Source organism: Osmerus mordax, chromosome 10 (assembly GCF_038355195.1).
Source record: "Osmerus mordax isolate fOsmMor3 chromosome 10, fOsmMor3.pri, whole genome shotgun sequence".
Lineage (NCBI taxonomy): Eukaryota > Metazoa > Chordata > Actinopteri > Osmeriformes > Osmeridae > Osmerus > Osmerus mordax.
This window is the reverse complement of record NC_090059.1, coordinates 11,681,962-11,708,218: the sequence shown is the minus strand read 5'-3', so window position 1 is coordinate 11,708,218 and position 26,257 is coordinate 11,681,962. Positions and strand designations below refer to the sequence as shown.

The window sequence follows — 26,257 nt, the reverse complement described above, 5'->3', positions numbered from 1 at the left end:
CCCACAAGTGGATGGTTCTTTGCTCACTGTCAAGCTCAACACAATGCAGTGTGCAACACGACCCAGTAGGCGACGCTAAAGACCACAACAGAGAAAGCCGCTTGATCAAAGATAGATATTTCTACCAATATTTTTTTATTGACATGATAAGTTGTCTTTCAGAACAATAGTGAGATTCAATTTAATTGCTACACTGTTCATTAAAAAACAGATATTTTACTAACACGTCTTTAAACTGGTTGTCACATCGTTGCTAGGGAAGTGAATACCAGTCTGCGTAGCGGAGGAGGGTTTCCCATAGGTTTCCGGTAAACTTTCCTTTGTGAATCGGAAGTAGTATACTAAAGGCGTCTACCCCAATTGTAACACCAAAGATAGCGGCATTGATAAGTAGTCTGGGTACGCGCATTGATTACAACTTTGATATAACTTAATAGATAAAGGTAATTTGCTGTTCTGAAGATCAGCAACAAACATTTACAGCAACGCCATTCGCCGCGTGACACAGACAGCCTGCAACAGCATCTCTACTTGTTTATGCTAAGGCTAAGCTAACTAGTTAGCTTTCTGTCTGACTGGGTTTGTCTAGAACGTTGTCTAATTTATGCGGACCACAGAAACTCGTGCAGTGACTAGTTTAAGCGTTTAGCTATATATTGGATAACTTAATCGTTCCGAGGTTTATTATTCAGGTGGAGCCTGAGTGCCAGACTACTGTAGTTTGTTAACAATAGTCTGCTGGTCTATTTTGGCACATCATAACAGCTGCTCACTGGCACTGCGTACTACTAGCTAGCTAGCTAACTGACATCTGTGGCTAGCTGGGCCTGCTGTCTCTTGGATTTGACTAACCAAAAAAACCAAGACTATATCAGATATGTCTAAAATCTCACGGCCTCATTAGTTGCACTGGCACTGGCTCAGGTAAATACTCGTTGGCGTTGAAGGTAACTTACGGCACTGTCTGTCTTTGTCATCTTTTACTCCAGAAGTCGTCAAAGCTCTGCTGAAATGAAAATTCTCATGTTTTCAAGGATTTAGCCGCACAGGTAAGACGCACTTATACAGATCGCGATTCAGATCTTATATTCATGTTCATGTATTGGAATGTGGCTTCGACTGCTGCTGCCAATCAATCTTCTGAATTTTTTAATGCAGGATATTGCATTCTCGATGTTGTTATTTATTTATGCAGCTATTACACATGTCAAATATATCTAATATGTGAACTGCATTATAGTGTGTATTAAAATCTACCAACCAGGTAGGGTAGGGGGCGATAAGGGTAGGTGTGCACTTTAGTTATGGTGTGTGAAGCTGGATCATACAAACTAGTGAAGGCGTGCGGATGAGGTATTTCAGTAAACTCGTCATCCCTCCCCCAGGCATTGTGTCAGAACAACACCACCCTGGACAGGATGAGGGCTCGGTCAGGAACATAGGTGCACGAGCAGGGATGAGGAAGCAGGTCTACAGTGCATATTCAGTGCATGTCTCAGATAAAAACGTCTTCTAAATGAATGAGATGTAATGGTAACTGTGGCAGACTCACAAAAGCATAGGGGATTTGAAAGAAAAATGCACCTAAGGTAGCCTTAAAGTTGGACAGCAATAGCACAGTAGTTTCCCATGTGCAAACTGTCAGAAATGTCATTGGGTTTCCTCATTCCTAGGTTTCAAAGTGGGGTTCTTATGGCTGTCAGTGAGGAACTATGCCTTGCTCAGAAGACTGTGAATGTGTTCATTTCACAGCAGCACTTAGACAATCTCTAAAGCAAGTTGGTCAGACCTGATTCAGATGACTTTAGCCATCTGTTCAAACCTTTGTGAACGTTCAACCTCGTTAGAGTACTGTGCGTGCTCAGCAATGGGGTGTCATATCAAACGTGTACAAGGCTGCTGGTAATGGAAATCTGCTTTCCTTTATTTATGCCAACAGTTGGGCTTTAAAAGCAGACAGGATTCTTAAGCCAACTGCCATCAGTTTCTGAGTCTTCCTTATCTTGAATTAGTCCCAAGTAACTGCTAGCTAACCTGTTTCACAGACATTTGAAAGCTTTCTCTTCAACTGTGAGATCAGACCCCTGATAAGGTAAATGTGACTGTTGCAGTGGGACGGTGGATGGGGGGGGGATCTTCATAGGGTTAGGCCACAGCTGATGTCTTCATGTGGTCATTCTATGGCTTTTGTGATTAATCTCAAATGATCGATATGTAGAGATTCCAATTATTGTCTGCAACAGACCAACCCAGTTGAGGCCCGTCTGTGTAAGGCTTTTTTTGTCCTGGTTGCTAGGTGATGTAGGTCTGTCTGAGTGGAGGCCGGACTGGACTTCCTCACCACAGGACCACATAAAGTGGTAGTTTTTTTCCAGAACCTGCTGTTGCCAGAACCAGTGTATCCTGCCCAGACTGCTAAATGTTAGGAGCTGTGATGCTATACCTCCACCGCACCCCAAAAGAGAAGGGAGGGAGGGGAATAGAAAGGGAATGGGAGAGACCTAAAGGGTATACTATGACACTGTGTGTGTGTTATAGCATGTTTGTGTGTGCTCAGACAACACTGTCTCATTGTTGACAGGCCTACTGTGCTGTCATTGCAATTCCCAACAGGGATAAACAGGACCACAACACACCAGGGAGTCTGAATGCCTTTACCACTGTCAGCCAGTCATTAGTGAGGGTTAGCATGAGCCTCTTTATACTGTAGCAGTATGTGTGGCTAAGTTGTATTTAGTTAAGTAAATGCATGTTGTTTTTTCAATTAAAAAGCTAAAAGATTGACTATACACTGCCTCGCCCATCCTGCAGTTAGGAGTCTTCTGATTGAGTCGAGGTGGACAGTTGGTTAACAGTGGGAGGTACCTTTCATGGAACTATCACAAACCACCTAGAAATGTTGAGCCTCAGGACTTAAGTGTTGTTTTTTTATACCTGGACTTGTTTTCCCAGTGAAGTCCTGGCTTGCAACATTGACCCTGAAGGAAAACCTGCAGGTGGTGGAAAGCCCTATCCTGCAGCCAAGCATTTTTACTGTGTGGCACGTACTTCTTGGAATTGTACGGAGCACAATGACATGCTTAGTGTTTCACCAGCGTGTTCTGGCCTGCTCCACGCTCTTGTCTCTCTGCTCGTCTGTCCTCCTCTCTTCCCCCTATCCTGCTTTAGGAGGAGGGAGGGGAAACATGTCTGCCCCCCCACACACACCCTCTTGTATTTCTGTCTTCTCTTAATTCTGTCAGACGGGCAGAGTAGCAGGGTTTCTGTGTCAGCGTGTAGAGTAGCTGTCGCTTAAGGCCTGTTCTTGATGCTAGGTTTCTGCCTTGTAATGCACGTTGATACAGATCAAGACTCGATCCTCACGCACTCCTTGTCTATTTCAGTAAGAACGTTGTTATAGAAATCTCTATTGTCAGTGCATGAAGAAATACCTGTGGTGCAAAGTTCAAATGTGGTTGAAAAATGAAGGGGTTTGCCATTGTTTTGTTACAATAGACAGTGATAAAATCCAGAATGTCATTTGTTTGATATACTGTTTATAGCCTAGGAATGACTAAACTAGGCCCATAGTTGCAAGCACCAAACCAAAACCACTTGTTGTAATTGGTGTCCTATAGGTCCATCTGTCACCCTGGCAACGCTGGAGCCCCCAAATGGGGAGGAGCCAAGTCTCGGCATGATGTTGGTCGCTGGGGCGCCAGGCTCCGCCCCCAGCCCACAGAGCGAAGCGGTGACCAGTGAGCTTCAGGAACTGTCCCTTCATCCCGCTGCAAAGCTGCTGCCTCTGAGGGAGAGGAAGAACGGTGAGTCAGTGATACTCGCTAACCTCCCTCCAACCCCCCGGAGAACCACTGTGTGAAAGAACCAGTGTTGGATGTCATCCGTCAAGAAAGCCAGTTCGAAACATAATTCATATTTACAAAATGTTCAAACTGTTTTAACGGTTCCTGGTTCGGTTATTTCTATCCAATCCAGTTCCGGCAACAGGTAGGGGCATTACCTGCAGTTCAGTGCGTCCTTATGTTTGGGCTACTATAGCCCGGCTACATACATGGCATTTCCACCACAACACCCGTTAACGTGACCGTGATAACAGGGTTGTAGGAGAGCAGAGTGTAAAGCAGGAGGGGAGTGTCGGGCTTGTACCTGCAGCTCCTCCTCATATCACTGGACAGCTTACCTCTCCCCAGGGGGCGTTTACAGGAAACAGATTAGGTGGTCAGAAGAGGCGTTTGTGTGTGTGTGTGTGTGTGAGGAAACACCAGTGACGTCAGTAGTAGCTGCTGATCGTAGATCATGGTGATCCTCTCAGACATGTTTAGATAAGACTCAAACGTTTCAGGGGTCTCGGTCAGGCTGGATCCTGCTCCTGCACTCCAGACCCCTCCTGGTTCATGTGAAGGCTGACGCACCGTACAGGCATCTCTGTGCATGTAATACTGTTATAAACATGTGAGTGTGTGGCTCCTTGTACACAGTTAAACAGTTAGTAAGCCTCAGCAGTACCTCAGCTGGAACAAATCAAGACTGTCAAGCTGTTCATTGTTCTTAAATGGGTGGCGGACATCCTGTTTTCTGCTGCATATTGATTTTACCGTGCATTGATTAGATCTGAGGGTCAAGTTGAAGAACTTGTGAACCTTTGCACCTTTCCATGTAGTGGGGGTGAGTGGCTCGAAGATTTACAAAGGCTGGAAAGTAATAACTTCTGCCTATAAGGTGGGAGTAATGGCAGTGATGCATAGAGCCTTAAAGTGAGGAAACTGTACCCTAAGCTACGTGTTAGTCTTTAACTCCCCCCCACCCCATTCTCAGTCTCCGCACACACACACATTGCCGTAGCCCACGGCGACCACACCCTGTTTAAACACTCCCTTCCCAGGGCTGGATGCTCCTCACACTTCGCAGACTGCTGCTGGTAGACATGTCGTAGCAGGACCAGGACCTTCTCACTGTCCTATCACACCAAGTCTCTGATCGGGGATGGGGGGGGACTCAAATGCCAGAGTTATGGCAGCCGTCCATGTTTATACAGTCTCTGCCGTCATGTTCAAGTATCTGCTAATTGCACCAAACAGAGAGAGAGTTGGAGGGACAGACAGTGTTTTGTTTAGTGGAGTGTTTTCAGGTCTATTTCAATCTAGGATAGAATAGCATCGAATCTTAGGGTGCTGCGTCAAGGAGTGTTGATGTCTGTCTGTGTGGGGAGGCAATACTGTGCCCGAGAAATGAGGATAGGGTTAGTGTTGATAGTTCAGGCTCGAGTGTTATGACTTGTGACAGGCCGTCCCTGAATCCTAGTAAGGTGCTCCAACTCTGGTCATCCTAGAAAAGAATGTGCAAGAGCACTTAGAGATCATCTCAACCAGAAGACCCAGTCAGGGAAGGGTCTCAGAGGGGGAAGAACAGGAGGAGCAGGAGAGGGGAGGGGAAGGGGGGGGGGGGGGGAGTAGCCTCAAAGGAGAGATTGCGTAACTGTGTAGAGAAGGAAAGAGGAAGAGAGGGGGAAAAGAAAGAGAAGGTGGGAGGGTAGGGTTAGCACTGAAGCAAGGGGGCCTCACGGTGAGCTGGACTGTGGTTGGGCACCAGACAGTTTTTTCTTCTTCTGAGTTCTTCTCTAAACTGAGCTCCAGAGTAACCTTCTTGATTTCAAGCACACATATCTCTGCTTTCAAAAAAGTAGGTGTTGCCTAAGAGAAAGGTTGGGATTTCAAGGCTTTGGCAATCCAAAGAGCAATAAGGAACAAGAAACGGTGTCAGGGCGTGCACACACTCGCAGACCGTAGCAGCAGAGATCGGGTGCAGCCACTGCTAGCAGACTTCCACACTCTGGATCTTGAGGTGAACCCGTATTACTAGGGGGGGGGACAGAGTGGGTCTTCTCTCTCAGCAAAACCTTTCCGGTCCGGGAACGTTACCCAACCGACAAACACACTTTCCTGGCATTCTGTGTGGGAGGATGGCTCGCTGAGCCTGGAGGACGGTTGAACTCTGCGACTACACAGGGATATGGCAATACACCCAGGTAATAACAGTGCTAACAATACTATGTTTGAAAAGTTCAGCTGTGCGTGTAGTGTGTATGTGTGTGTTTGCAGGTGTTTGTGTACCTGTTGCCTCTGTGTGTTGTTGTTGATGGCGGGGAACTCCACTGTGAGAAGTATATACTGCGCAGTTAAGCATTAAGTGAAAGTTTCGCAGGGTAGGTTATCTCGAGAAAAAGCACTACATGTTATTTCTCCGGTTATCTTCTGGTTGAAGGTTCCTGCCCTGCAACATGCTTCTATTGGGTCACGAGGTGTATTCTAGAATCATCTTCTTCTTGTCACCATCATGTGAATAAAAGAATCAATGAGACCCAGAGTGCAGAGTGGTATTTTGGGAGTGTAGTGTGATTTTTCAACTGGTGCGGTGGGACAGAGCCCATTGTGGGATTGTAAAGGCTGTACAAGTTCCCCAGATGTGTCTGTTTTCTATAAGTCTGAGTTAACGTCAGACACAGGATAGACGGCCCAGGGTGCGAAACTCGAGGGGGCTGCAAGTCAGGGGAAGGAGTGAGGAGGGCTGGAGGATGAGAAGGGCTTTGGTTCTGACGAAGGCGAGGGGCTGAGGTGGGCTGGCTGTTGCTGGAGGCGAGGGGCTGGGTGTTGCTTGTGGGTGGGTCAGCAAGGATGATAGATAGTCCTCTCAGAAACAACCCCTCATTGAAAGCAGCTGGTTCCCCACCACTCCCTCAGGATCTGTCTGGGACAGGGCAGGGCCCTGCTGGGGGGGGGGGGGGGTAATAGAGGGGTAGAGGGGGATGCAACAGGTAGCTCTGCCCCGGCAGGCGTGACCAGACCTGGAGACAAGAGGACAGGCATTTTTGCTAATTAGTTTAGAGCTCGGTCGCGACCCATCCCTTAAGAAACGCTGGTTTAGAGGAACACGCTCTTCCTAAGGTAATGTTTGTGAAGACTGTTTTGACAGTTAGGCCTATTCCTTTAATGAATTGGTTTGAAAGTTCAAATGGTTTTGGAATCAGTTCAGCCTGTTCGGGCACATGAGTTATTTAGATGAATACCTCCAGCCAGAGTCTGTGTTAGGTCAGGGAGTTGGGGGGGAGGGGGACATCCTCCAGGTCTTGTCATGTTAACCAGTCTGGCTACTTGCTAGTTTTGGGGTGGTGCTAATAAAGATAGGGAGAGAGAAGGGGGGGTGACCTGTCGGAGCAGAGGTCAAGGTGTCAGAGCGAGGGGGGGGGGGCTTGACGCTGGAGCTCTGGGAGACCTGTGTTGTTGCTGGCGAGAGGTCAGGGTGTATAGCCTAGGGCGGAGGGACACTTTGACGTTACAATTAGACATGGAAAATATTAGCCTAACCCTCCCCCCTCCCCATAGCTCTGTATGGGCAGAGCGAGGAGAGAGGCAGCTTCTAGTTAGCCTATGGAGAATGGCATGGCTAAATGGAAACTAAACTAGTTAGCCCAAGCCCAGCTGTAAGGTTGTTATGTAACAGGGTGGGGAGGAGAGCAGCCGCAGACCAGGACAGACCAGACCCAACATTCTTCCAGAGGAAGAGACAGAGCCGAGAGAGGTATGAGGAAAGGAAGGGGAAAGAGTGGCTTGGGTTTGGGCAGAGCGGGAATTGTTGCAAAGGGGGGCATGGAGGGATGAGGGTGAGGGCAGGGGGTTCAGACGACTGCACAACCCCTAACACAGCTGTGTCTTCTACTGTAACACCACGGCCTCTCCCCCGTCTGACTCCCCCCTCCCTCGCTCTCTTCCCTCTATCCATCTCTCTCCCTCCTATTCTGTTCTCTCTGGTTTGTACTGACAGGCAGGAAGTATGTGGATTTCAAAGTCTCTCTGTCACTGGTCCAGTAAACACACAGGCATTAACATGTGGCAGAACACGCATTAATCAGGTGCTTAGTTTAGGTTCCTCTTCAGTCGCACATGCCCGTTGGCACACACACACACACACAGCCAATGTACCTCTGTTGAGACATTGACATGCACTTACAGGCTCCTGCATATTTCCAGGTCCATCAGAAGGTAGAGTTTGAGCATCACTGCTGTGATTAGTTCACTGATAACACTGTTCTCAGGTTTATTACGAGACATTTATCAGGCTGTCTCCAAGGATCTGCAGCCCTCAGCTATAGAAAGTGCTGCTTCTGCCAAACATAAACAGACCCTGATACACACGTGTACACACACACACACAGTCCTAGCAACAGTAATGTATGCTGGAAGAACACACACACACAGTGCAGAACAGTGTTTTCTACACACACACACACAAGTCCATGATGCTGTGATACTTGGTTCTCGAAAAGTGGTGCGCGTGCGCGTGGGTGCTGCCTCCACATGAAGCAGTAGGGATAACAACAGGAGGTACACTAGTCTGTGGTGTAAACCATGCCTGTGTTTACCCCCTTCACTACCTCCCACAAGCTTACAGTGAATTTCATCATAACAGATATCTTATCAGCGCTATGACCACACTACCTGTCTACACACTCACACACATATAAACACACCCACACACACTCACTCACTCACACGACAATAGGCAAACACACCTATTTGAAAGCAACTTTCCCTCTGACTGTAGCCGGATGCATGACTTGGTACCTGGTGGTGCCTGTACAGTATGTACTTATGAACAGAATGCCTTGTTGTGTGTGTCAGGTTTGTTTGTTAGCTACACATTTGCTGCCCGTTAGCTTAAGATCCTGATGGCGTTGAATTTGTAAAACTCTACCCTCCCTCTCTGAAATCTCTTCGCACATCAGCCCTGAAAGCCAGCCAACCAGAAGAAATCTCACAGATAAACCATTCGTGTTACGTAAGACCTGGTTGTTATCTACAATTTGAAGAATCTAGTGAGAATGTTGCCCTAGTGATAGCGATCAGTCTTCATGGAGACGGCACCAAAATGAGACGCCCACAAAATGAGACGCCCCCTGCAGGTGAAGAGGGGTATACATCAGAGAGATGCTCATGCTGACTTGTTTGACACAACCCAGACACTGTCCCTCCCCTGTTCTCTTTCTAGAACAAAATTGAATATTTTCCCACGTGACAAAACCTTTCCTTCTCTTTCTCCGTCCTCATCCGCTTTCTTTTTCTCTTCTCTTCTCTTTGTCCCTGTAAAGGTCTGAACTGTCAGTGAGGCAGAGGATAGGTTTTCTGCAAAGTGGGCCATGAGGTTTGGGGATTTGGAACAAAATGATTTCAGATGTTGCTTATGTAACACTGTCTGGCTAAAACAGCCTGCATGAGGAACACCCCCTTTTTCTTCCTCTCTCTCTTCTCTCTACACCCCCCCCCCCTCCTTGTGTGTGTTTCTGGTTCCTAAAACCTTGTTGCTGTCTGCCTCCCTCCTGCTCTCCCTTCTTGCCCTCCCTCCCTGCTTTCCCTTCTTGCCCTCCCTCCCTCCCTCATGCTATATGACTTCAAAAGCTAACAGCTGCCAGCTGCTCTCTGTATTTCAACACCCGACCCGCAACCTATGGCTAGTTCCCTCTTCTTTCATTTTACACTGTATTGTGTTTGTCAGCCCTGTAGCCTTTGCACTTATCTTCTCTTCCCCTCTCTTCTTCTCTTCTCTCTAGTTCTCTCTCCCTCGCTCTCTCTCGCTCTGTCACTGTTTTCAGGCTGCATAATGGTGAGGTGCTGATGTGTCTGCACACTCTGACCCCACAGGACACAATGTGTGGGTATTCAGGTGAACACGACTCTTTTCTCAGGAACTGTAATAATCCTGCTCCACCAGGGACAAGCCACACCTTCATCCACAGCACAGAGTCTTTGTTTGGCCCAGGCCTGGTAGACCTGGCTTTAATTCCAACCATAGGCCTTCTCTGTAAAGAAAAGGATCAATAGAACGCTGATACTGGAGTGTTTGTGTGTGTGTGTGTGTGTGTCTGTCTGTGTGTGTCCTTCAACACTGATTACTTTCTTGAGACTTGAGTTTTATTACACACCTCCTGGTTGCACTGAATATTACACAGACTGTTTGGGTTTGTTTACGAGATCCCACGTCGACAGTGGGCCCTGCTCCTGTGTCTGTGGAGGTGTGTACGGGTTTGTGTGTGCCACCAACACTTACTCATTGTTCAAACTTTTACTTTTTCGTAGCTCAGTTCCCTCTCAATACACAATTCCTCATTCAGGTGACCAGCGGTCTCCCCTGACAGCCTTTCCTGGTCATGGTGTTGGTGGGCTTCGGTTCACACTTTCTTCGTTTCAGTTGGTTCCAGTGCTGACGTGTGCCTCAGCAGAGAACCCCCTCTCGTGGGGGGTGGGGAGAGGTGTGGAACACACAGTAAACAAACACACAGGAACAGGAAGAGACCAAATCACGTCCAAATGTAAACACTCAGCCTACTCTTGAGAATTCAATCGGGGGGGGGAGGGGGAGGGGGGATGGTGTGAATCACACTTTGTTTTGGATTGAGATTCTTTGAAGGAGGAAGTGAATTAATGGCACTGAGGTCATTGTAATGGGAGAGTGTGTGCGCGTAACTGCAGCTAGTGTACAGAGACACCTTGGCGTGTGTGTTTGTGTAGGGAAACACAGCGTTGAGGTGTCATAATATGAACTGAATGGAGAGCGACCATGTGAGTGAGAGATGAAAAGTAGGCTATAGATACTGCTGATAAGACACCTCCACACCTATCTATTCACCATCCAGGTGTCAAATGAATGCGAACTGGTAATGGGAATACTGCTCCAACACACACACACACACACACACAGTCTGTTTGAGTCAGTCCTGCTATCATGGACAGACTGTGAGTCATATAGTCTGTATTAGCTTGGTGGACTCGTGTTTTAGTAGAATAGTGTTTGTTTGACTAAGGTGTCTACTTCACTCAAATAGATTCAGGGGTTTTGTTTTGCAGTCCTTCTTTCAAATGATCTTTGTACTCTGTTATCAAGATGACATTTCTGATAGCCTCCATGTCCTCATCATCATCTGCCATAAACTTGCCAGTTTGATCAGATAATCAGCTATGAAGTCATGATTTCTGGAAGTGCCCTGGCTATGGAGTGAGGGTTCGTAGGAACAACCTACCTGTCTTTAACTGTGTTCGATACAACACAGTGTATGACAGCAAGCAGTGTGTGAATGTGTTAATATTTCACCCTATGGAGCCTGTGTGTGTCTGTAAGTAACCCTATCCAGTGCCCTCACAGGCGATACAGAGCTGAATATAGCCCCGTATGGCCAGCTGGCTGGACTATTTAAAACAGAGAGGGGGGGGGGGGGGGGGGGGGGGCTCGTAGTCACTATCAGGGAATCTGTCAATCTGGTCCCACACACACACACACACACAGACGGTTGGAGTTGCCCCAGCCCAGTGCCTGTCTCTCCAGTACCTTCTAGTGCTTTTTGAATAGTCAGAGAAGCAAAACTAGCAGAAATTGAATATAGTTGCAAAGAGGTAATGAAAATGACAGATTGAAATTCAAACATACATCGTTTTACTATTAACACGAAGGAGATTTCCAGTCATACGTTCACCCAGCGCGGTTCCTGTCTGTGTGTTTTAGTTGTTTATCAACAAGCTGCTCTGCTTCCCAGGGCTGGGGTCTGCGAGCTGCTCTCAGGAGGAGGGGAAGGGATCTCTGTGGCAGCAACTCACACTGGAGCACTGAATGAATGGCAACAGCTGAGCAGGAGGCCAATCACAGGCAGTGTGTGTGTGTGTGCGTGCGTGTGTGTGGGGTGCTGCAACCAGAGCGATCTCTCACTCTCTGCTGCACTCTCTGCTGCACTCTCCACCTCAGCTGCTGCCCTCTTTTCGTTTCCTCTTTCCTTTTCGTGTTTTGGGGTTTTCATCTCTACGACGCCCTCGTTGCTTTCCACCTGTCTTCGGCCACTTCAGAGGGATAGCAGTGTCGTGACTCCCAGACTGGCACAGCATAGGGACAGTGAGGGAAGTAGAGGGAAAGGAAGATAGACTACAGGAGAGACAAAGCGGGAACCTACATCAAGGAGAAGCAAGACTGATGCTCTCTAATGTCAAACTGATTCTTCTCAACAAGGACCTCAGAGACCCCTGAATAAGGAGCTCTCATTCCCAGGGACACAGAGTGAAGCTAGCGGGATCTTCATGTGGTCTTCTTTCTAAAGAACAGGGAGAATCTTAACCCCCCCCCCCCGTCCTTCACCAAAACCTACATACATTCAAAACTCCGCTCCTTTCCACTGAACATTCAATGTTGAGGGGATAATCGATTTCCTGAACCTTGAAGGATCATGCTGGACACCAATCACAGTCTGTGTTTCGAGCTCTCCCCCTTGGGGTCCCCTCCAATGGGAGAAGGCGAGGAGAAGCCGGACCTGGACTTGGACAAACAGGCCTATCACAATCTAAAAGAAGGTGGGCTTCAGCACCGCACATGCTCAGTAAAGACACAAGGAGAAAATCCTGAATGATCCATTTGTGTGTGTCTGTTAAGATAGATGTTTCTTTTACCTCATTAGTTGGTGGTGTATTTGGCAGTAGCCTGAGATTGATTCCAAGGGCAATCGCTTCTGTCAGTGTGGTTAATAACCTCATGTCCTACGAGCGGTTGTCAGCTTTGTGCGAAACATTTGTGTGGCTGTTCCTCAGCCTATGTAGTGGTCTGTCACTCTGGTAGCAAACTACTGTGTAATAATCAGCCAGTATCCAAGTGATGAGGTCAATGATTATCGTTCCCCTTCTTGGCAAAAGTATTCCTATGCCTACGTGTGTGTGGGTGTGTGGCCTACTCTTTACTCAAGGAACTTTATGAGGTGTGTATTTGTGTGTGTGAGTATGAATATGCTTCATTGTGCCAGCTGTGTGTGTGTGTGTCTCCAGTACCAGGTGCAGGGTCTTGTGGGACAGTGACGAAGGAGAGCCAGGCAGACATGTTTAATTAGGTCTAACGACACTTGAGCCCTCTGTTGGACAGACAACAGGAGATTGGACAGAGAGCCCTCATCTGTCTCTCCTTTTCTCAGAGCCCGGTCTATATCTGTGTTTCTCTCTGCCTCTAACCCGTCTTACTTTTCTCCTTCTGTCTGTCAGGCGCCTCTCTTCCTCTGTGCCGTCTCTTTGTCTCTGCTGCGCGTGGACAATCTCTCCATCCTGCCTTCTCTCTCGCTCTCCTTCATCATGTGTTTCTCTCTTCTTCTCCTCCCTGTTGCCGTCGAAGTTGTTAACCAGAAACCTCCTTCCTGCTCTCCTTCATTCTGCCCGTCCCCTCCCTCGCCTTCTTTCCTCTCCTCTCTTCTGTCGTTCGGTCCTCTTCTCCCTAACCGCTCAGGCCTGCATGGCCAGCAACACGCGGGTGCACAGCAGTGGTTTGGTGTGAGAAAGGGAGGGTTGGGTGTGACCTCACCCAGGCCCTGGAACGGGAGGATGTGGTGGTGCAAGTGAGAAAGGGAGGGAGTGAGAGAGAAATAATTCAGTGGCCCATCTGTGAGTACATGAGAGGGGGGGAAAGATGTGATAGAGGGAAAGTGTAAGATTCTCCTTTCAGAAATAGATCCCCCTCGTTGGAAGCACCAAGAGGCATGGCATCCATACCGCTGCATGCCTTAGCACGTTTCCCAAGGTTGTACACCTTGGGAACCCACACAGGAATGTGTGGGTTCAGTGTTTGGGAGTCTGAGGTGTAAAACGTGGATGGGGCCATTTAATGTGTTGCTGGCACACACGCAAACTGAGTTCTGATGACAGCCAGGAGGCTCTAATTCCCATGGTGCTGTGCAGATGAAGGTCGCAGCAGCTGACTGGCCGGGACAGGAACCCTGTTCGGTGATGTCATGGTGTCAGCACCAACAGGTGCAGCGCGTGGCTGCCCATGACCCTCGGGAACGCTAGCGCTGCCCCGGAGAAGCGCGCCGATAAACACACACACAGAGACAACAACAGTAGCCTTCTGTTTCAAGGCGTCCTATAAATACATGCTGTAGGCCACAAGCAAAACAGGTTGCTGTGACTTCCCACAACCATTTGTGTTGTGATGTTTATGATTAAAGACTGGTATTTCCCTTCAGATTATTTTGACAGGCCTGCAGTTTAATGTCAGCGAATGTATGTTCTCCAGTTACTATACTTCCTGCTGTTTTCAAAGACCAACATTGTTTTGTGCTGACACTGTTTCTGCACAGAACGATCTCAATCTGGAAGCAGATTGAAATTCATCTAGACAGTGAAATAGAGAGAGAGAGACCGGAAAGAGAGATGTGTGCTGTGTGTTTTGTGTTGGTTAAATGATCAGTGATAATTGACAGGCTCACTTCACTTCCCCAAAAGTGTCAGAGTCTACATCGAGACATAGGCCAGTGGTGGGTCTTTCAACCTCTGCAGTATGTAGTTAAACTCATAATCGATTTCGGGATGCTCTTGATTGTACTGATGTAATTTAGCCTAAGCTATGCAGGAGAGGGGGGAAAGAGCATTTAGCACATTGGAGGAACCGTGTTCTGAGGGAAGGTAGGCTGGCCGACCATGTGACAGTCTTGTTGCCATCTCTCTCTGAGTCTGTTATGTAACTAGTGCTTCCTGTTTTGAAATGGCGGCATGTGAGGCCTGAAGTTTGTCTCATGCCTGTTCTGCCCCGCCCCCATCCCTCCCACTTGCACATCAATACTGTGTCTGTGTCTGTGTCTGTGTGTGTGTGTGTGTGTGTGTGTGTGTGTGTGTGTGTGTGTGTGTCTGTGTGTGTGTGTGTGTGCATGCATGTGTTACAGTACAAATTTGAAAGAGTTTAGCAACAGGAAGTGTGTGATGCCACTCCGCCCTCCCCGTTCCCTCTTCCTCTGTCACACACAAAGTGAGGGAGGGGAAACCAGAGAACAAAACAGCGAGCAGGTTCCTGCCCTGCGCTCAGCCCTGCTCTGTGCGCTGACACTGTGTGTCTACCTTGGGAGCCGTTCGCTGGCCTGGTGACCACAGAGGGATTCCAGCCCTACCCTGAGGAGGACGACCCCCACTGCTGCTCTATCACATCCTGACTGCTGCTGACTCTCCCTCTCCCCCCCCTCCCCCCCCCCCTCTGTCCCCATGCAGTCCTCCAGCTCAAACTACAGCAGAGACGAACGCGCGAGGAGCTGGTCAGCCAAGGAATCATGCCACGTAAGTTTATCTCCCCTACCGTCTCTCCTTCTGCACACTCCGCACTGACCCGCTCAGGCCGTGACTCTGTGGACTGCTGCCTGTGCGCGCTCTTCCGGAATGGTCTGAGCATTCCCTAGAGCCTCCTGCCTTCTACTGGCATCAAATTCTAGAATGCTCACACCATTCTAGAACAGAGCACAATCCAAATTCCAAAACAGGTGCAATCTACACATTGCAGAAAGTGTCCATGTCATTTCCTGGTAGAGTGGTGGAGAGACCAAGCATTAATGCCCCAGGTCTGACTGGAGAGCAGGGCATTATGTAAATACTTACTGACCTGAAACCCTTCACTGTTCATTTGTGTCATTTAGACCTATAGCGATCATATAGGCCAGCTCTCAGACCCAGAGCGTTGCTAGCTATCGACAGAGACACGATCATGATGCGTCGTGCTATTTTTGGTCACTTTGCTAATTCTGCTGTTAACCCTGAGCGTGGGACACACTCTTCTGCCTCGTGGTGTGATGTGGTCTATGTTGGAGCCATAGCCTGGTTTGCTTTGACCTGCTTCACTGTGGCCCATTTTATGCCAATTTTGGGGCAGTGTGCAGAAGAGAAGGGTCTGCAGGATTCTGGTTGTGCTGGATCCTGTGTTGATCTGTGTTGGCTTCTACATTCTCCAGTCTCCATTGATGTAAGAGGTGCGGTGTTGTGTATAGTTACGTTGTACTGTCTTGAATTTGTGTTGTATAGAAATGCAGAATTGTTGTGTGTGTGAGTGTGAGTTGTTGTGCTGTTATCCAAACATACCAGCTTCCTCTTCTGTCACTTCCTGTTCAAAGTGTTGGGTTTTGAGAAGAGGAAGAGGAGATAAAAGGAGAGGAAAGCGGCCTGTGGGAAGGAGGAAGTAAAGCATAGATCTTCTGCACTAACAGTAGGCACAGGGAGAAGATACTCTAAGTCTAGTACACTCAAAGTGTATCACAGTATGTCCTAGTCAATGACAGTGGGTAGTAGTTCTGCCAGGCAGCTGCAGGTTGAGATTAGGTCAGAGTAAGAAGGTGTAGTGTCAGGCTGGTCCTGGTTCAGTGTAACAGGTCTGAAGCCGGGGAACCAGGTACAGCTACACAGGTCTATCCTGTCTGGCTGTCTGTCCTGTCCCATCTTGTCCCACCATATCACCTGGCCTGCCTCACTCTCCTGAGGGCCCTATCACCTGGCCTGCCTCACTCTCCTGAGGGCCCTATCACCTGGCCTGCCTCTCTCTCCTGAGGGCCCTATCACCTGGCCTGCCTCTCTCTCCTGAGGGCCCTATCACCTGGCCTGCCTCTCTCTCCTGAGGGCCCTATCACCTGGCCTGCCTCACTCTCCTGAGGGCCCTATCACCTGGCCTGCCTCTCTCTCCTGAGGGCCCTATCACCTGGCCTGCCTCTCTCTCCTGAGGGCCCTATCACCTGGCTTGCCTGTCATGCTCTGCCTGTTTGCTGTCCTGGGACCATGCAGACAGACTGATAGAGATAGACAGACCTCGGGACTTTGTGAGGGCTTAGCAGAGCTCATGCAGCTTCCTTAGTGACGTCCATCTGTCTGCAGACGAGGAGGCCTCGCCGGCCCCAGAGACAGGCTGTGGACACGGCCAAGCCTATTACAGCAGGGTCCTGTGGAGTCAGAGGATTGTAGGAGCTCTAGTGTCTTGTAATCACACTGCAGGGGGGCATGGTGTTCTCTGCTGTACACAAGAGAGCCTGTGTTTCAATCCCTCCCTACCGCTCCAGGCTAAGGATGAGTTACGGCTGATAAACGGAGAGGGGAGAGAGAGAGCAAAAGAAGAGAGGGCAGGAGAAGGAGAGTTAGTAGAGGAACGGAGAGGGGGCTTGGGATGATGACGTTTACCAAAGACGAGGCCATAAGGTCAATCACATGTCGCCTGATGCGAGGCGAGTCAGTCAGTAGTCCCATGGTCGGCTATTCCCTATTCATGCCTGTGGAGAAGACCCCTGTGTCTCCCTCTGAGGTGAGCCATCATGGCCCCCTGCACACACCCCTCCAGATAACCTTACAGACGCCACATCCACACGGATGAGTGTGCTCTTACACAAACTCCCAGAGAGTTTGTGTAAGAGCGCCCCGAGGCACACCATGCATCACACACACACACAAACATGGACACTCCTGCACATTCATTCTCATCTCATCTGACCCACCCTAACCCCTCCCATGTGAACTCACACTTCATAAAGCGGGTTTCATCACCCCCCCCCTTGCTCAATCAGGAGTTACATCACTGTCATCGCCACTCGTTTTCCTTTTGTTCGTGTGCAAGCCCTTCAGTGGAGCTGACTACCCCCTGTATGTTTTACATTGACTGAGACTGGAGGAACTATAGCATGAGACACGTTCCTTTATTAGTTACCATATTGTTACTTCTTGAAAATAGTTTAAGGTTACATTTGTTGTGCAGGTTGGAGACACTGCAATCCATAGTTGAAAGCCCTCCATAGTCTGTAAGGTGTTATCCCAGAATGCTCAGGTGCAGGAGGTGAACATACCATACCATTGTTGTGGTAAATGAAGCACAGAGGGCTATGCACAGAGCCCCGCCTTTCTGTCCTGTAAAAGACCGACGGCTGACCTTTAGCTTGACCGGACCAGTTCTGCTTTGACTGTGTGTTCCTCTAAAGCAGTTTGGGAACTTAGTCTGCGAAAACAGCCGAAGTCCCGCCAGAGCCACTAGTAGAACTCTGAGCTGTCTCCTGCCTGTCTGTGCGTCTCAATCTCCTCTATGTAATGCCTCTCCCTTTCCTCCCTCGCTTTTCTACACCTCGCCCATCTCTCCATCCCTCTCTCCGTACAGCGCTGAAGAGTCCGGCGGCCTTTCATGAGCAGAGGAGGAGTTTGGAGAGAGCCAGGGTGAGTCTCAGTGTTTCTCCGTCTCTTCATTCATATCGATGGAGCAAGTCGAGGTGTGCGCCCTCTCTCTGAAACTCTCATGGATCGTTTCTTTGGGTGTTTTCGTTCTCCTTTCCGTACTCTTTTTCCCTGTACATTGTCCTCTCGCCTTCCGCCTCTTTGGGCCAACTCTCCCCACCTCATCTTCCACTCTCCCTCCATGTCCCCCTCCCTCTCCTGCGCCGCCCTCAGACTGAGGACTACTTGAAGAGGAAGATCAGGAGTCGCCCTGAGCGCTCTGAGCTGGTCAGAATGCACATTCTGGAGGGTGAGTGTCTTACAGCGCCCCTCTAGGGGCTAATAGGGTACTGCACCAAATGACTTGTCTATTGTGCGGGCAACGACTACTGTATCTCAACGAAGTACTTGTGTGCCCATAAGTGACTCGTTTCAGAGCCCAGTAAAGTACTCGTGTGTGTTTGTGTGGTGCTGTGGTGTACACAGAGACGTCGGCAGAGCCCTCCCTGCAGGCCAAGCAGCTGCAGCTGAAGAGAGCCCGGCTGGCCGACGACCTCAACGACAAGATCTCCCACAGGCCAGGGCCCATAGAGCTGGTCCACAAGAACATCCTGCCCGTGCCGGTCAACTGCCTCCTGGGTGTGTAGTACACACACGCGCGCGCACACACACCTTGCAAGACGCACCACAAGTACTGCATTAGGAGTGTAGTCATGCTTACACATCTCTCTGGTGTCACAATACTGGTGTTTGTCCTCTTGCTAAATGTTGGCCACGGTGTTTGTTAAACAGCTTTCAGCATCTGCCATCCTTGTTGTGTAACCATCTCCAACTGTGATTCTCGTTGCTGCGAAAAACAAACTTAAGTGGTGTGGTTGTGTGTTTGTCAATCATCACCACTACCAACCTGAGGAATCCCTCCTGCACATTAGTTAACTGAAGACGCATTGTAGAAATGTCCTGTTGATTGACTGGACCTCTATTTTGAAGGCCAGCAGGTCCCTGACAACATGCCTTCAGACAAAGATTTGTTTATCTAAATAAGGTGAAAAAACATAGTAGACTTGCAGTTATTGTGGTCATGGTAACCCTCCTCCCTCCCTCTCTCAGACTCTCCGAAGGGGGCCGGAGGGGAGAGCTCTTCATTGGACGAGGACAGCAGCGATGCCTTGTCTCCGGACCAGCTAGCCAATCACGACTCTCCCATGGGCTCTGTCTCCCAGGTGTCACCCTCTGACATGCTGACCCAGAACGGAGACGTGTCCCCCACGCAGGTACAAACCGCTTTTCCATTTGAATGTAGATGGTGACAGTTGATCTGAATGTATGTCTTGTGTGAATGTGGTATCCAGTCAAGAGTTTATAAGTCTGTTATTCTAGACTATTAAAATTCCTTGTCATGACTCATTGGATGCTTTTTCAGTTCCTTTCTCAGCCCCCGCCTCCTCCTCCACCACCACCACCTCCACCACTGTTGCTAACCGGCACAGACTCCTCCCCCCAGCTGAAGATGACCAGTGGGGCGCCGACCCCAGTGGCTTCCCGTAATACTACTGGTCAGAGCAAGGTAAGATGTCTGCACTCCCCAAAACTCTTTTGGTGTCGGAATATGGATGCTGTGCTTAGGAGCTGAGAGACATCGTTTTTTTTAGACAAGAATATTTTAATAACCTTCAAACACTTCTTTTTCCATCGCCCTCCCCCAGTCCCACTCCAAGTCAGGCTCGGACCGGCACCCCCAGCGCCCTAAGAAGGCCAAGGACACCAAGCCCAAGGTGAAGAAGCTCAAGTACCACCAGTACATCTCCCCGGACCAGAAGGCGGAGCGGGAGCCGCCCCCCCAGCTGGACTCGTCCTACGCCAAGATCCTGCAGCAGCAGCAGCTCTTCCTGCAGCTGCAGATCATCAACCAGCAGCAGCAGCACTACAACTACCACACCATCCTGCCCGCTCCGCCCAAGTAAGACAGGGGCTGGGGGCACGCCAGACTGAAGGGTGTGGGTGCGTCTATACCAGCGGCCTTCAACGCCCCTGATTCAAATGAAGCGGTCGTTATGAAGCTCTGCAGAAGCCTTTCATTTGAATCGGGGGGGTGTTGGAGCAGGGAAACATCTAGAACATACAGGGTAGTGGCCCAACGGAGGCCCAGGGTTGAAGGCCACTGGTCTAAATGCATGTGTGTTCCCCGCCACCCCAGTCTCTCCATGCTGAACACTGCTGTTCCTTCCCTCCCCTCAGACCCCCTGCAGAGCAGCCTCCTGCATCCAACCCCGGACCCTCCCCATCACGCAGTGTTCTCACGACAACGCCGGCCCCCTCCAGTCAGAGCGCAGCTAGCCGTCAGAGCCAAGCCTCCGTGGGAGGGGCCAAACCAGGGACTCTGCCAGCCAACCTGGACGAGTTCAAGGTGAGGAGCGCCGAAGAGAAACACATTGCATACTACACACTGTAGCACACTGCAAAACCACACAAAATAACCCTGTGTAGTAACATTCATATATTATCAACCACATTCTGGTTTTTTTTTGTTTCCCAGTGTTCTCTCCCATTAACAAAGCCCCTTCTACAATATGAGTTCATCCAGCCATGTAGTAATACCTGTGTTGTCCTCCAGGTGGCAGAGCTGAAACAGGAGCTCAAGCTGCGAGGTCTGACCGTCTCCGGCACCAAGAACGACCTGATTGAGAGACTGAGAAACTATCAGGAGCAGCAGGACTCCTCAGCCAGCCCTGCAGGCCCCAAACCCTGCCAGTCACAGTCCAGCACAATCCAGCCTGCTCCTACCAGCCAGGGCGGGACTACCACACTCGCGCACCAATCGGCAGAGCCTAGCACTAAAGTGGCATCGTTCTCATTGGCCCAGAATGTGACCCCAGGGCGGATCATGCGTTTTGGTAGCACCAGTTCTTCCCCGCCAGTGTCTCCCTCTCCATCGGAACGTTCTCTGGCGGCCATGAGCCCTGACGAGACCAGCTGTAATGGAGACATGTTTGGAGAGATGGTGAGTCTGGCCTAGTTTAGTCTGGGAATTGTGTGGAAAAACAGATATTCCAGGCTAAAAGTTATATCTAATATCCATCCAGTCATCCTCACAGGAGATGGGATCTAACCTCTTCTCCTCTCCTCACCCCTCCTCCCCTCCCTTCCCCAAGGTGAGCTCTCCTCTGACCCAGCTCACCCTCCACCCCTCCCCCCAGCACCCCGGACCTCCCCCACTCCCTCTCACTCCCCAGGTCAAAGAAGAAAACCACAGGCATCTCCAGTCCTCATGCAGCTTTTCCAAAGCCCCGCTACTTTCGGGCCCCACAGCCCAACCAGCCCCGGGACAAAAACCCTCGGAAGGGCAGGCCATGGACACCACCTCCCTGGACAAGGACCAGATGCTCCAGGAGAAGGACAAGCAGATTGAGGAGCTTACCCGCATGCTGAGGCAGAAGCAGAGGCTGGTGGAGACCCTCCGCTCCCAGCTGGAGCAGGGGAAGACCGGGGGAGGGGGAGAGATGGAGGTAGGAGAGGGGAGTGCAACACTGGGCGTCAGCCATTGTGTAGAGGCCCCCACCAAAGCTCCTCTGCCCAAGCCCTCTGCCCCAGCCCTGCACCCCCCTGCCCAGACCAATGGGTTGATAGTTGAGGTGAAGAAGGAGGTGGAGGCTGAGGGGATGGAGGGACTGCAGGATGAATGCCAGGTGAAGAGACAGACTCAGCCCGCCCAGTGTTCCAAGCAGACACTGCTCAAGCTGCAGCAGATCCACCGGCTGCAGGTCCAGCAACATCAGCAGCATCAACAGCAGCAGCAACAGCAGGTCCAGCAGCAGAAGGAGGCTAAGGTCCTGCTGAAGCAGCAGCAGCCGCAGCAGAAGACAGAGGCTCAGATCCTGCTACAGCAACAGCAGCAGCTACAGCAGCTCATCATCCAGCAGACCCAACAGAAGCAGCTCCAGGACCAGAAGAAACTAGCCCAGGCCCAGTTTCAGACCCAGGCCAGTGCCAAGGCCCAGCAGGCCAACACCCAGGCCCAAGTACAGGGGAAGCCAGCTCAGACCCAGGTGCAGCTCCAGACCATCCAGAGTAACCAGGCAAAGACCTCGGTCCAAGTCAAGCAGGTCCAGACCCAGGTCCAGACCCAGGTCCAGACCCAGGTCCAGACCCAGGTCCAGACCCAGGTCCAGACCCAGGTTAAACCATGCCAGGTCCAGAGGCAGAGCCAGGCTCAGCAGAGAAGACAGCTGAAGACCCAGAGACATCAGCAGAAACAGCAGGCTGTATCCACACAACAGGTAAACACACACCACACAGACCAGCTTCAGAATGACATCACTCCATGGCTTCAAAAGTGTTTGCTGAACTCTTAATCATCTCCATCACTCAGTGCAGCCCAGTGATTGGATGGTGTTGTTGTTCTTCCCGGTCCAGGTCACCCCTGTCTTCATCAGCCAACAGAATGGCACCCAGGTGTCTACCCAGACCATCTCACTGGACCTCCTCAAGTCTCAGACCGCACCCACCCTGGTCACCGACGGCAATGGAAACCATTACTTAATAGCACTGACCAATCACAGTCCTGATGGCCAGAACAGCGTATCCTCATTGGGAAAAAGCAACGGACGCATTACTCTTCAGGTAGGGGTGGTGCTGGAAACTGAAAAGATGTAAGGAGAGTGAGATAGTTGGTCAAAACTTTCTTTCAAGCGTTCCCTATACAGTAGATAATGACACCTACACTGTCACCTTCAACTCTGTTGATATACAACAACTGGCTTTGTTAAGGTTTAGGGTTAGTCATCATTTGGCTAAATAGGGGGTCAGATGGCTAAGTGGTTAGGGAGTCGGGCTATTAATCAGAAGGTTGTTGGTTTGATTTCCGGCCGTGCTAAATGACGTTGTGTCCTTGGGCAAGGCACTTCACCCTACTTGCCTCAGGGAGAATGTCCCTGTACTTACTGTAAGTCGCTCTTGTTAAGAGCGTCTGCTAAATGACTAAATGTAAATGTATCTTGCAATGTCGTGGTGACTCCAGCTTTCCCTTATCTCCTGACACAGAGACTGCAGTCAACCCCCAGCAAGCTTACAAGCCAATCACCTCCCCAGACTTCCAGTACAGAAGCCCAATCAGAACAGCCGGATCCCATGAGCCAGCCAATTAAAAAGGTCTGGAGGCTAAAACAAAACTACAATGACAATAATGAGTTTTCTTCTACAAGTGTGCCGGCTGCCTATTTCCAGACACTGATTCTGATCATTTTCCCCTCATTCGCCCTCTCAGGGGCAGAAGGCGGGTCTTCCTCTGGAGACCAATGGCGTGTCCGAGCCCAGACAGCCGCTTTCAGCCCCGCCCAATCTCCAGCCCTTCTTTGATGAGGCTTCAGACACTGACAGCCAGAGCACCATGCCTCCCTCTCTCAAGGTAAGAAGGGCTGTGCTCTCAGGAAGCAATCTCTCCCGGCTGCTACTTCTCATCTGCACTCATTTCTTTTCTTTTCTTCAACCTTTAACCTTCCTTTTTTCAATTCTGACCCTTCCATCTTCCCAGGGGGAGGAGGTGTGTCCGCCATACGACAGACACACATTGTTCACCCCCCCCTCCCCTAAACCGACCTCCCCTCTCTCCACTCAGCGCTCCAAAGTATGTCCCGCACTGCTCTCCTTTTCTCTCTCTCTGTCCATCTCCCCACGTTTCTTACCTCCAAGTTCCTTCATCTCAGGAGTACTCTCTCACAGTAATCCAGTTGATTACAATCGATTACTATTGATATCTATTTAACAACAGTTCTCATTTTGAACTGTTGTTAAATTTGCCTGCACCCCTGCCATCAGTAATGTGTGCTACTGAGTGAACTGTGTCTAATGTGTCCTCCTTGCGTCCTCGTCTCCAGGAGAACGGTCTGAGCTACCAGCAGATGGATGACCTGTTTGACATCCTGCTTAAGAGTGGAGGTAGGAGCAGAGAGAGGCTGGCTGTGACACTTGTCTGTGTGTGAACGATATCCAGCACATCATATCTGTATTGTATTGGTAACATGTTTGTCTCTTCTCCAACTAGAAATCTCTGGGTTCAAGGCCAATCCTGACCCCTCGCTCGCCCACCTCCACTCCACCCCAACCTCCCCATCCCCTCCCCCGTCTCCCCTCCACCTCTCCCCTCCAACCCCCCCAGAGCCCTCCCACCACGTCGCCTGCACAGGAAGTGGCCGTCTGGAGGACTTCCTGGAGACTACCACGGGCACGCCCCTTTTAGGGGTGGAGTCAGACGTGGGCCTTACATTGATTGATGACCTCCACAGCCAAATGCTGAGCAGCTCTAGTATCCTAGACCACACCCCCTCCCCCATGGACACCAGTGACCTGGGCTTCTCCCCACACCAAGCGGGGGGGCTGGACTTTGGAGACCCCACCCTGGACAGTATGGACTGGCTCGACATCTCCATGGGTGGTGGTGGAGGAGGAGGGGGGGGAGGAGGGGGGGGCACCAGCCTGGCCCCTCTGGGCCCTCACGCCCCCACCAGTGTGTTCTCAGCAGACTTTCTGGACAGCACGGACCTACACCTGCAATGGGACTCCTGCTTGTAGCCTGGGAGGTCAACATAGACACTTTTACACACACACACACACACACACACAACAAATACATACCCAAAAGCATACACATGAAGATGCGTGCACACATACACACAGAAAATACTGTACCACACACACTCATGGTAGCTAGCTTACACTGTGTACAGAGTCCATCTCTATTTCTCACAAACACACTCTTCCTATGCTGGCGTCACCACTGCAGCCTCTCACTTATGCTGGAAGAGAGGAACCAACAGGTAGAGACCTGGAGCACCGCCCCACAGCACCACCCCCCCTGGCTACACGGCCCATTGTAACGCTGGCTAAACTGAGGCTGCACTCCTGTTAGAATGTGTCCTTCCATGATGACAAGGAGTCAAAGAGCCGGGAGGACATTGTCACCAAGTTTGCTTTGGCAAGAATATTTTCACAGTTTGTGAAATGCAGTTGTAGGCTCCGCGAGAAGTAGAAGGTTCTTCTCATGTCAGTGGAGTCACGCTCACCTCTACAGCGCACCCTAGTGGTGGAGTGGAGTGCAAGCCGAAAACCAGTGACCAGTGCCTCCAACTTTGCACTTAAATGAAAAAAAATACAAATAATGTAATGACTGAGAATCTGGTCATAACCCCTAACATTGTTTGAAACCTGCTGATAAAATTATCCATAAACCTCATTGGTGGAAACTAGCTGATGAAAGTATCCTCATTTGGTGGAAACCAGTTGATGAACTGCACGTCATTGGAGGTTGGTTAATACTGAAGGTGTTCACTAGACCACTATGCATTGCTGTATATGGGGTGTATAATTGATTGTCCATATTATTTTTTTCCTGGTTGCTTAGAGACTAGCAGAGGGAAATAAAGGGTCTGGACTAGGCTTCCAAACATCTTGGACCTTGTCCTTTTTTTTAAATATAAAAAAAATAAATCATGTGATAACTTGAAAATCAGTCCCTGTTGTCCATTTTGTTCATCGTCATCCTAAATGCAATCTGACTTATTTTTTCTTTGTGCAGATAATCAAATGCATTGAATGATGCAGACATATGTAAACCTGATGTAGTTAAGGTTGACAGCCACTAGAGGGACACCCTGTCTTCCAAAACCTTAAGTGCCTCCTTCCCCTTCACCAGTAAACATGACAACATCTATAGCTGTATTGCAGCCGTATTGGGCCTTCTCTCTTCCAGCCTTTTTTTCCTCCATCTTCTCACTCGCTCATTTCTTCTCCTTCCTTGTCTCCCTCTCTCACACAAATATCCAAACTCTTTGTGCCTGTTTATGACACATCCCAGGAGAGGGATCTGACCAAAAATAGAGTTAATTAGGAATGTAGTGATGGGTTCAGGGGAGAGTGTGTGTGAGAGAGAGTGAGAGAGAGTGAGAGAGAGTGAGAGAGAGTGAGAGAGAGTGAGAGTGAGAGAGAGAGAGAGAGAGAGAGAGAGAGAGAGAGAGAGAGAGAGAGGCGGGTTACTCAACTGGAGAGGGATTGTGAAGCGGCACATTCTAGGTGTAGTTTTGCAACACATCCATAGGTACTATGAAATATGTTATGCATGTTTCTTCTCTAATTACTCCTGTATAATTACACTACCCTCATGAGATTAGGGTGTAGTTTATGGAAGTTATTACTTCTGCTGTAAGGTATGTATCTGGCCAGGAACAGATATGTATAACTGATCCACTTACGAACTCAGTGAAAGT

The 26,257-nt window shown here is 49.7% G+C and overlaps 1 protein-coding gene across 7 annotated transcripts; it reads left to right on the top strand.

The window, feature by feature from the left end:
- The first annotated feature begins 364 nt into the window (after positions 1–364).
- mrtfab (myocardin related transcription factor Ab) lies at positions 365–25,500 on the top strand. 7 transcript variants are annotated; one of them, XM_067244390.1, is made up of 20 exons: positions 365–443; positions 990–1,049; positions 3,618–3,803; positions 15,045–15,110; positions 17,947–18,002; positions 18,234–18,309; positions 18,486–18,638; positions 19,110–19,273; positions 19,423–19,566; positions 19,706–19,959; positions 20,238–20,406; positions 20,614–21,000; positions 21,152–22,126; positions 22,175–22,276; positions 22,413–22,619; positions 23,040–23,147; positions 23,263–23,403; positions 23,530–23,622; positions 23,873–23,933; positions 24,040–25,500. In XM_067244390.1, exons 3-20 carry the CDS (start codon positions 3,677–3,679, stop codon positions 24,564–24,566), a joined length of 3,810 nt encoding a protein of 1,269 aa, XP_067100491.1. In that variant the 5' UTR covers positions 365–443; positions 990–1,049; positions 3,618–3,676; the 3' UTR covers positions 24,567–25,500. The 7 variants fall into 7 exon arrangements, with proteins under 7 accessions (XP_067100491.1, XP_067100488.1, XP_067100487.1 ...); XM_067244387.1 differs by having other exon boundaries at positions 365–399; positions 21,152–22,276; XM_067244386.1 differs by having other exon boundaries at positions 21,152–22,276.
- Positions 25,501–26,257: the final 757 nt, after the last annotated feature.